The sequence below is a fragment of the Chrysochloris asiatica genome, unplaced genomic scaffold (genome assembly GCF_000296735.1).
Source record: "Chrysochloris asiatica unplaced genomic scaffold, ChrAsi1.0 scaffold00156, whole genome shotgun sequence".
Taxonomy (NCBI): Eukaryota; Metazoa; Chordata; class Mammalia; order Afrosoricida; family Chrysochloridae; genus Chrysochloris; species Chrysochloris asiatica.
In genome coordinates this window covers 1,172,514-1,184,240 of record NW_006408674.1, presented here as the reverse complement: position 1 = coordinate 1,184,240, position 11,727 = coordinate 1,172,514, and the positions used below count along the sequence as shown (strand labels likewise).

At 47.2% G+C, this 11,727-nt stretch overlaps 1 protein-coding gene across 1 annotated transcript in view; it reads left to right on the top strand.

Annotated features, from left to right (window-relative positions):
- RASGRF1 (Ras protein-specific guanine nucleotide-releasing factor 1) overlaps positions 1–11,727 on the top strand; it is a 137,576-nt gene that overhangs the window by 118,533 nt on the left and 7,316 nt on the right. Inside the window, exons 24-26 of the mRNA XM_006870897.1 lie at positions 2,174–2,253; positions 8,302–8,419; positions 10,464–10,532. Coding sequence (XP_006870959.1) covers positions 2,174–2,253; positions 8,302–8,419; positions 10,464–10,532 — 267 coding nt within the window. The remainder of the gene's footprint in view (positions 1–2,173; positions 2,254–8,301; positions 8,420–10,463; positions 10,533–11,727) is intronic.

Sequence of the window (11,727 nt, the reverse complement as noted above, 5' to 3'; positions counted from 1 at the left end):
CAAATGTCTCTCATATTGTCAAGAGGAACCAGTCTCTGGAGAAGGGTATCATGTTTGGTAAGGTGGAGGGTCAGAGGAAAAGAGGAAGACCCCCAATGAGATGGATTGGTATAGTGGCAACATCAGTCAATAGGCTCAAGAGTGGCAATAATTGTGAGGTTGGCCCACGACCAGGCAGTGTTTCGTTCTGTTGTGCATAGGGCCGCTATGAGTCGGTACCGACCAGATGACACCTAAGAACAACAACAAGTGTAGTGAAGGAAGCCTGGTAGTGCAGTGTGTTACAAGTTGGACTGCTATCTAGGTCGGTAGTTTGAATCCACTAGCCTCCCCACAGGATTTCTACTCCTATAAAGATGTGCAGCCATGGACCAGCTCCATAACACAACCTCCTGAGGGTCGTTAGACATGAAACAATTCAAAGGCACTTAACATCAACAATAGGCATGGGGAGGAGACCTGGTGTGGTGCTGTAGGATCAGCACTGGACTGTTAACCGCAAGGTCAGCAGTTCAAACCCACCAGCTGCTCCTTGGAAACCTTATACAGGATCACTCTGAGTCCGAATCCACTCAGTGACACTTAACAACAACAACCTTGGTGACACTTCACCAGGGTCACATGGCTACCTGGGCCTCTTGGTCTACTTCTGTATAACTCATAATTCTAGAATAACTGAACCAGCATTGCTCTTCAGGAAGAACCAGACCTTCCTTCGCATTTTTCAGATATGGAAAGTGAGGCCCAGCAAGGCTAGAGGCATGGTGGGCACACCAAGAGTAAGCAACAGAACCCAGTGGGGTCCTAGGTTTCTGGCCCCTCAGCCCCCACATCTAGCCTCAAACTACAGCATGTCACTACTCTTCAGGTGGATTGGAAAGAAGAGGAAAAAGGGGTGCAGCTCAGACCCACAGCCTCCTCCTTGAGGAAAATTGAGACCTAAGGCAGAGGTTGACCTGGGTACCTAGCCTTTCCCAGTCACCTGAGAGCAGACATATCAAATGTAACAGGTCATCTTCCCAGGACTCAATGTGGCCTTCTAGCTCTTGTCTCTTTCATCAGTTCCAGAAGTTTTGTGTGTTTTATTGCAGGGGGTGTTGTTCTTTTGTTTTCAGAATGCTAAGTTCAAACCAACTGGGCAAGTTTCGTCTCCTTGCTGCTAAAAGGCTGGATGGTTCATTTCGCCACTCTTGCCCTTGAAGAACACGCCTTGATCTCTTCTTCTGTCAGAATGACAAGTTAAAGTGCCATTTGCAAGCATATTTCTCAGATAAATATTTGACCCAAAAAATAGGTTTGTGGTTGGTCTCTGCAGCCAGTGTCCCCAGGAACTGCCTTCTGAGGCTGAAGAGTACATAGTATAACACCCTTCCCCATCACCGCTTCCTGGACACATTCTGGATTTTCCTAGCAGAACTGGAACGGAGGTCACTGATGCATGTCATCATTTTATAAATGGACTCCAGAGATGAAGGCATTTCTCCCCAAACCACACAGGAAATGGAGAGTGAAGCCAAACCCAACTTAGTGCCTTCTCCACAACACACATAGCTGTGCTCTAGACAAACCCCAGCCACCTGAAACATTGCTTCGGCAGAGTGTGCAGGTGCAGCCTACCTTGGTCTCATCGTAGATGGGAACCTTTGTCATCAACTGTACGCTCATGCAGCAAGACCTTATCTTCCTTAGTGATCAGTTCATTGACTATCTTTTGTCTTGATTCTTGCACTTGGGTGCTGTTCCTGGAATATAAAAGTGAAGGTGTGAGAAGACAATGCCATCCTTTGAGTATAGTTCCTGAGAATGACCATAATCATGAAAACTCAAGTCTTTTCTTCTCTGAGTGTAGGTTCCTGGAGATTACCCAAGGTAATGTGGGTCGCAGGAGCCCACAGGCAAAATCAAACCTCAGGTTCCCACAACCCACATCCATGTGTTTCCAAGAGATGTGTGTATGAGCATGGCACACGAAACCAGGATCCATGTTCTGACAGACTCCAAAGTAGTTCACAGGCAAGGTTCCCAGGCCTGGGAAGTCCCCAAAATCTGCCCAACCCTAGACAAGGCAAAGCACATAAGGCTCGGACCCCTTTCCCTGAGCCGTGAGGGAGCATGCTGGAGTGTGGGCCTCCACATGTGCCGTGTGTGAGTAAATGCTTCTAATTCCTTCTAGACAAAAGCTTTGATTGATAAGCTCCAAAAGCTTGTGTCGTCAGAGGGCAGATTTAAGAATCTGAGAGAAGCTCTGAAAAAGTAAGTGTGTGTCATTTTGTCACTGTCGTTTTTAAGTATAGAACCACATTGCAGGGGCGTTCGGATGTCACACCTGGCTGTTTGTCCATCTTTCTAGCCACATGGGTAGGTCAGCTTTGTCCCTCGTTGCCTGCCAAGGATTTGGGTGACATTTCCTGAAAGAGGCACACACTGAAAGAACTCTGGAATCCCAGCAAGTATAGTGACCACAGCCACAGTGATATCAGCTCCCTTGATTCTAAAATGCACATTTTTTTTTCTTTACATCATAATACTCCTAACAAAAAAATCAACTTGTTCGTTGGCTATGATTATGTTTCCTTGTTTACATGCGAAGTAGCCATCAAATCAAGAAAGCAAGCATTTTCTAGACAGTGGCATCTTGGAATCAAAGAAACGATTTGACCAATCATGGCATCTGGTAGTTTTCAAAAAGTTATCCCAGCCATAAATGCATTGAAGCCTATCCATATCCCCTATAAGGCAGGGTTTCTCACCCTGAAATGATGGTCATTCTAACCAGGATAACTGTCCTGCAGTAACCCTGAGCAGCATCCCAGGCCGCAACTCATAAGATGCCAGTGGGACAATCAAAAATGTCTCCAAATATCTCAAAGATCACCTGGGGAGAGTCAGAGCAAAATACCTCCTGTTGAGAACCGCTGCTGTGAGGCAGCTTTTCACACCCCGTTTTTCCAGACAAGGAAACTGAAAAGCTAGTGGCTGAGCCAAAAACATAGGACCAGAGTGAGCGAGCCAGGACTCAATGCAGGCTGGCCTGTTGTCCGGTGCCCCCTTTACCTAGGCTGCCTCCCATAAAGCCCTAGGGGAGCTGTCCCAGGGAAAGCAGCTTGTATGTACCCACAGGGGCCCCCCATGCATGTGAAATGTGAAATTTGCTTTTATCACTCCCATTCGATGGTCTCTCCTCTTTCATGGTTTCCTGACCCCTCTCCCTGCCCGACTAGCTACTTCCTGGTTCTTGGAGAGACCCCTGGGTGGTCCTAGGGTCCTAGTTCCCTAGAGAGCCCACTTTTCTTTCATCTGCAAGGAATCACGTGATCACAGCCAGAGGAGTCCCCCAGAGTTCACCCGCTCCCCAAACCTGTGGACTGGGATCCATCAAACCCTCCAGCCCTGGCAGCAGCTATGGCAGCCAACTCTGCCAGCCTGTCACTGCGGCGTGTCCTTGTTTTCTTCTTGCTGTTCTTGGTGTGTCCTTTGCCAGCTCCGTGTGCCATTGCCTTGACCATCTCCACTTTGTGTCCTCAGACAGATGTTCCACCCATCTGTGCTGTCCAGCCGTCTCTCTTCCGCCTGGGCTCCCTGGAGCCCGCCCCTGTGGACTATGCTTGTGGGGAGCTGCCCCATCGTGCCTTCACCAATTTGTCCGTCCGTCCTCCCTCCGGAGGCGTTACTCCATCCGCCCCTTTCACATGGCTTCCTCGTCCACAGCCTCCACTGCCGCCCCATTCTGTCTCAGAATCCCCATCCTCACTGTTTTCCCTCTTTCAGGTTATCTTTAGGCTTGTGTAAGTGCCTCTCCCAGATGCCTCTGCTCCTGTAACACAGAGCAAATGTGACCTCAGGGCTCTCTGGGACCAGAGACCTTTATGCAAACCAGGTTCTTGCCTATGAAGAGTTAGGCCAAACCATGCCAAGGAAGATGGGAATGCGCAAACTTGGGGCAAAGGTTTGCATCTTTCTCCTAAGACTCTATGATTCTCATTTAGAGCAAAGCCGCTATGAACACTAGAGGTCTGCTTAGCCAGGCAGGGGAGAGTGGGCAGAGAGACGAAGGAGCAATCCGGTGAGCCTGGTTGATGACCCATCCAGACAAGGAGTCCAGCGGTGGGCCTCACCCTGCAGGCTCTCAGCTCCAGTCATATGTCTTGGGCATCTTTGTCAGCCTGTCATTAAAATATTCAATCTTATGTATGGAGCACTGCTCAAGATTGGCCTTATTGCCTTTATCTGCCAAGACTTCACTCCCATAGTCACCCTCTTTGATATCCTCTGGTCCACCTACAATCCTTGTGTGTGCCCCTTCAGACTCCTATCTGGGCATCTCAAGAATGACCTCATCTTTCCGTCTCATTTCCCAAACTCACACCCTTAGGAAACTCATAAGACTTCTCTCCCCTCTCAACCTCCTAGTGACCAGAGCCTTCCCACAGTTCCACGTTGCAAAATTTGACAGAGAACTAAATTTAGCAATAAAATACTGTCATAAGCGCTTTGAGGACTGATTACTGGCCTGGTGTAATCTCAACCCTGCAAACATTGGAAAAACTGTACCTTTGGTCTCTGATTTGAATTGGGGTCCCGTTTTCATTGCAGGCTGTTGTATTAAAAGCTTTCCCCCATTGTTTCCCTAAATTAAGGATGAGAGTGACCACAGAGAAGCTGGTCAGCTAGCTGGCCATCCTGCCTTTCCTGAAAACTCAGCCCTGTGGATAAAATGACTTCAAAGGCTGAAATTCCAGAGCTCCAGGTTTCAGGGGCTCCAAGAAAGCCTGCTCTCTGTGTTCGCTTCATTTTCTGCCTATGAACACTTAACAGAGACCTGGTCTGCTGCTGCTAACACAAAGAAGCAACTGATGTTCAGGCGTATCTTGGACATGTTGTGAGTTCAGCTCTAGACCACCGTAGTAAAATGAATATCGCAATAAGGAGAGTCTCACTAGTTTTGTGGTTCCAGTACATATAAAAGTTAATGTTTGCACTACAAATCGGGTTCAAAAAAGTTCATGGAAAAATTCCATTGTCTTTCTCTTCCATTTTTCCATCAACTTTTTGAAACCTCCACAATATGTTGCATAGTCTATTAAGTGTGCAATAGCATTATGAAAAAGTTTGAAATATTGTAAGAATTGTCCAAATGTGTCACAGAGACATGAAGTGAGTGCACGTTGTTGGGAAAATGGTGCTGATAGATTTGCTCAATGCAGTTGCCACAAACCTTCAATTAGATTTTTTTAAAAAATAAATAAATGACATCTGCGTGGCGCAATAAAGCAAAGAACAATCCAACCAGCCTGTACAGGAGAGTGACCGCAGGATTGGACTCTGCTCCCCACTGCAATTTTTCCCTCTTTATTCAAATTTCAGTACCCAGTGGGTTACACATTGGGCTGCTAACTGAAAGGTCAGTAGTTCGAACCGACCAGCCAATCCATGGGAGGAAAGGAAGACGTTCTGCTCTCATAAAAATGCCTCAGAACCTCCAGGGAGCAGTTCTACCATGCCCTGTCATGTCGCTAAGAGTCAGGATTGCCTTGATGACAATGGGAAATATCCCAGCATCCAGTGCCAGAGCCTTGGACCAAGGCCCTCAGAGGTTCAGTCCACACAGTCCAGTCCCAAGGCTTCCTCTACTCCCTCCCTGAATGCCCATCATGTGGCCTCAAGGCGAGAGAAGAGGAGACCCCTACCAGAGCCAGCAGAGACTTGTAAGAGACAGGGGCCGATCCCATAACTGGGCCCATGCAAAGAAGAGAAGGAAGGTAAGCAGACTGGATGCAGATGTCACCAGCCCCGTTTCATGGGGTTGGGTACAGGCAGGATGAACATTTTGCTTCTGGTAATTGGCACCACTAGATGTCTGCAGCTCCACTTAGCATAATTGGGAGCTTCTTGGAAGATGGAAACATCTAGTTGAAAGTTGAGGAGAGGGACTCAAAACAACCACAGGAAAGACCTGGGTGCTGGGAGTCACCAGACACTGATGTAGCCAGATGCTGGGGTCTTTTGCCTACACAAAGCCCCCACTCTGTTTTCCTTTCATTCAGATTTCAGCATGGTTCAGTGCCCTCTGCCAGCCCTCTACTCCACTCCTATCTTCCACCTTACTCGGCCCCTCTGAAAGCCTCATACATGTCCCTGCATGGCTCTGGATTATGGTTGGTTGTTGTATATGTGGATTTGCTCTGTGTGTGTGTGTGACTTAATGTATGTTCTCCATGACACTCCTCTGAGACTCCTCACTAAGAAGACAGTAAATAGGGACAGACATTTGGTTCTGGGGCTTCGAGTGCCATTTGCAAATGTTAGGTTGCAAATTCATCACCTTCCCACAACTGAGTCCCAAACCCCAATCCCTTAGGAAATCCAAGTCAGCGATCAGATAAGATCCTCACTGGTTTGGATTGCAGTCTTTCAGGAAGTTTCTGGACCTTTCCAGCAGGTACAGGCAGCTTGCAGGCACTTAACCCCACCCCCACCCCATCTCCGTCAACCCAAGAAAAGAGGGTCTTTGTGCACATGGAGGTCCAGCAGACCTCATCACGTGACCAGGTAAAGAGGTGGAATGCCACCTAGCCCTGCCAGTCAGCAAACCACCTCAACCTCCAAACACCAGAGTGGCTTCTCGGGTCCTTAAATTATTTCTCCATCAGATTCACAAGTCTTGCTCTTCAGACTTGGAGGAAGACAGAGAGGAAATAAAACCCTGGGTGTGTTGTAATCAGGCTAGAAGGACCCTGGAAGGGCTGGCAATGTGCGTGAGCCACACTTTTTAATCACAACTCATCACAAGAATCGATCTGGCATTGTGACTCAGTAGACAAATGTGTAACAGGAACAAAATTTCACAAAATAGCATATATCTTTATTCTGTGCAGTGAGTTCCATAGTTTCTGCTCTATGCCTTTTTTTTTTTTCCTTTGATTAAAAAACTCATCAAGAACCACTAAGCTCATTTCAATGCCCATGAAAGGGTTACGTTCTACAATTTGGGAAACATTTCTCCACCGGCTGCTTCCCGAACATCAGGTGTCTGCCTCCTTCATGACTGTGCCATGCCCATATGCTAATTGTACCTGTGCTTACTTATTCGTGTCGCCTTTACATTAACTCACCCCCCCAAAAAAAGTTAATTTAAATAAAAAGAAAAACTTTTTATTGTGACAGGAAAAACCAACAGACTTGTCATAAATACAAGGTTACCATTAAAAAAAAAAAAATGAGATGAGAGCAAAACAATTTTAAGGTGCTGATGTTGCCAGCTTTCTGGTCCTGACCCCCATTGCTATTAGTTTATAAAGAAAATAAAAGGAGGGAGGAGACTGGTGAATGTTAGACAGTCTCAAGGCCACAGAGCCATCCTGTTACCAAGCTGCGGTTCTCTCCTTAAGCATCAGGGAAAGACTGAAAATCGAATCCCTTTCTCACCCTATGAACCAAGGTCATTTCATTAATTCTCAGGCCCTCTAATTGTCTCAGTGCTTTGAGGCTGAGGACCATGAGGGAAAGGATGGACCCAGATCACACAGACAGGGAATGAAGGAGAGGCTGGGTTTTTGTTCTTGCTCTCCCACCGCTCCCTGCCTCTGGATTGGTTCGGAGCAGACAAAGGTGGGGCTGTGCTGGAAATCACCTTCGTCTTTGTGCTGAGCTGAGAGGCAGCTGTGGGGCACTGGGCAAGGAGCCTCCCTGGAGGAGCTAAATGAAACCCTGCCACAATTGTAGTGGTCACTGGGCTCCACCCCAGAATAGCCCACTTACCCAGCATCCACCCAGGGCATCAGGACTGTCAACCTCAGGACAAGTCAGAGAGGCATGCTACAGTGTAGATGATGGCGAGGGGATGGAGAGGGTGTTTGGTGGTGACAGGAATGGGGTGGGGCAGGAAAGCCCTCTTGGGGAGATCCTGGGGCGGGGTTTCTATGGAGCATTTCAGTCATGAGACAGAAGGAAAGGTGGGCTGGGAGGGGGCTGGTGACAAGTTTCCTAGGCAGTGCCGAGGGACAGGGTCTGAGATGAAGGGCAAAGAGATCAAACAGTGCCTTCTTGGCTGGGGAGGGAAGGACCCTGACCGAGAAGACCCAGCTTGCGTGGGAGACCAATCAGCACCAAGTCACTCCCACCACCATGAGGACTGACCCTCAGACCCAGTTAACAAACCCAGGCCGAAAAGCATTATTCTATTAATTATTTTCAATGACTAGAAATTTCTTTGCCTCTAGAAAAGTAAAATAATGCATGTGAGGTATTCTCTTCTTATGCTTTCTAAGTGAAAAACTGTTGCTAATGCCATTTGCTTTGAAGTTGTGACCCTCCCTGTGTCCCTTACCTGGGGATGTACCTTACCGACCTGGCCTTCATCGAAGAAGGGACACCCAACTACACAGAGGACGGCCTGGTCAACTTCTCCAAGATGAGAATGGTGCGTTCCCACAGGGGGGTGGGTGGGGCTAACCAATCCCAAACGCCAGCCCTGGGTCCACCCAAGCTCTGCCCACCAGGCTGCACTTGAGAGCCTGAATCCGACTTCTCCATAAGAACCCTCCTTCTCATTAAAGTGCACAGTTAGCATCTGGCAAGCCCTGAACTTTCTTGTTTCCTGACAGGTGAGCAATCTTACTGTTCTCCACTACAGGCGTTTCTATGGGAAATAGTGCCTGTCGCCGAATGGTCTCCCCCAGGTGGTGATAGAAATTGGGATGGCCAATAGAAACTGCTCATTGGTGCCCACAGCACGTGCCATACATGCCATGCCCTTACAGATGACAGGCTTGCAGAGGTCAAACGACCAGCCCAAAGTCACTCACCAAGTAAAGGACAGAGCCAAGGGAGTTTGTCTATCTCCAAAGCCTGCTCTTTTTGCCCCTGACCTTCAGGTTTGGGCTTGGGCTGCAGTCAGGCAGCATCAGGGACCACAAGGGACCATGCCTCTCTCAACCTCATCAGATATTGTTTATATTTTAAAAGAAAAAAAAAAAAAAGTTGCATTATGTCAACTCCAACTCATGGTAACCCCATGTGTGTCAGAGTAGAACTGTGCTCCTTAGGTTGTGTTTTGATTTTAAAGATTTTTTGTTGTTGTTTTTATTTGGATGTTGTTGTTGAGCATATACACCAGTTCCATCAAAACACAGCAATCCAGCAGCTTGTGCCTGTACGTCAGTGGCATTGCTGACATTCTTCTCAGCCATCTTTTCTTAGTCATTCCTCCCTCCTTAACAAACTCACTGCCCACCCCCCAGTTTCCTACTTAATCTTTTGAGTTGCTGATGACAATCTGACCCTATAATGATAGATCTCTACAAGAGGATAATGTTCAAAGCAGACATTTTTTACTAGTTGAGCTAAACTATTGTTTTGTTTTAGGAAGACTTCAGGGGATATTTTTGGGTCCTAGAACTTTCAGTGGAGTCTTGGTGTGGCACTGTAAGGATAGGCACTGGACTGCTAACCTCAAGCCTGGCAGTTCAAACCCACCAACCACTACTTGGAAGCCCTATGTAAGGGCACTATGAGTCGGAACTGACTCCATGGCACTTAACAACACAACAAGGGTTTTCAGTGGCTGATTTTTTCCAAGGTGCCTCTGAATGCACTCAAACTTCCAACCTTTCCATTGCAAATCACACAAACTATTGCACCACCCAGGGGATCCATTGTTCATATAAGCACTTGCTTTATGTAGTCAGAGAAACATCACTAGCTCTTAGGCAGCACCTCCTAAACAGTAGTTTTCAAATTTTCCCTGGGATTTGGGACAAAGAGGGAGCCCTGGTGATGTTGTAGGATAAGCACTGGACAGCTAATCGCAAGGTCGGTAGTTCAAATCCACCAGCTGTCCCTCGGGAGAAAAATGAGGCTTGCTGCTCCCATAAAGCTTGGAAACCCTATGCAGGGTCGCTGTGAATCAGAATCGACTTGATGGCAGTGAGTTTGGTGGGTTGGTTGGAGCAAGGAGACCCCTCTGAGCAGAAAATCTTGATTTTTATCTGCTTTGTAGATTGGGCTTCCACCTAAGATTTTTGTTTGATGAAATGATTTTTCTGTCAGACATAAGGTAAAAAGGCACTGTCCTGCTGAGAGGACAGACACCCCTGAGCATCGTCTTGCACACAGTAGACACTTGACAAGGAGCAGGTACCTTTAACTTCTGCTGAAGCCATCAAGTTCTGGTTTAGCTACTGGGTAAGGGAGTTTGAGGGTTTTGTCTTTTTTTGTTTTGTTCCACGCCATCACAGAGCAGTTTGTGACTCTTGCCTATAGGGTCTTGGCAAGTATCACAGATTGCTGATTTGAAGGAAACCATGACGCTTTAGTGGAATCTTCTAGGAGGCAACGAGATGTGAATTTAGAAGCTGAAGTGGGGCTTCACTGCTGAAACCCCTTCTGTAATTTTGTGAAGTCTTGAGATGGAGGAGTAGCACAACCAGAGCCAATTCTTCTAAAATTCTCCTTCCTTCCTACAGATATCCCATATTATACGAGAGATTCGCCAGTTTCAACAAACTGCCTACAAAATAGAACACCAAGCAAAGGTAAGCAGGTGCATTTTCATACTCATGCTTGCTTTATCTCCTGCTCTTTCTGGATGCCTGCCTTGTGTACCCTCCACCCCCAACCACGGTCCCTTCCTGAGTCCTCTTGGGTTCAGCTCAGATCCTCTCACTTTGAGGAAGCCCTCCTTATTCCCAAGGAGCTCTGGTGGTGCCGCGGGCTAAATGTTGAACTACTAACCACAAGGACAGCAGTTCGAACCCACCAGTCACTCCTCAGGAGAAAGATGAGACTGTCTGCTCCCGGAAAGACTTAAACTATTTCAGAAACTCTAAGGAACCTATCGGGTGGTCGCTATGTGTCAGAATCTACTCAGTGGCAGTAGGTAGTGGGTTTCCTGTTCCCTGCGGAGAGGCAAGCTCTCTCTCCATATTGCATCATAGGATGTCCAATCTTCCCTAAGGGAAAGGACAGCTCCTAGGACGCAAAGGTTATACCATCTCTTTTGAAAGGCAATATGATCACAAGTTACAAAAGTTACATATAAGAAAGATGACACAGTGAAAAGCTCTGAGCCACATGTCTGGCAACAATGTCACCACAAGCAAACTTACTTTACTCTGATGCAGTCTTTTTACCTTTAACAACTTATCACGGAGATCATTTCCTATTGAGATGCAAGAAGCTTCCTCATTCTCTCTTACAGCTACAGAGAAATCCATTTATCTAGCAGTTAGTAAAGCACTGGACTTCTAACCATGAGGTCGGCAGTTCAAACCCACCATCTGCTCCTCAGGAGCAAGATGGGGCTGTCTGCTCCTATAAAAAATTGACTGTCTCAGAAACCCTGAAGAACAGGTCCGATAGGGTTTCTATGAATTAGAATCAACTTATGGGTTTGGCTCTGGTTTGCATTCTTTATTGAAGTGGAGTCACTGGGTGGTGCAGGTTGGAGGTTTGCATCTATCCAGAGGGGCTACCGAAGAAAGGTATGTGGTCCACCCCTGAAAAATCAGCCATCAATTGCGACTCTCACAATTGTAAAGGTGAAAGTTTTGTAACAAAAGCAGGGGAGTGGAGGAGAACAAACAAGATGGCGGATCGGGTGGACGTGTAGCAGGAGCTCGCCAACAACAACACAGAATACCCAACCAAGCAGGCTCAGGGGCTGGTCCCAGAACTCTGAACCACATATAAGGAATACTTAGAAGGTTGGAAGGCTCACAGCTGGGGGAA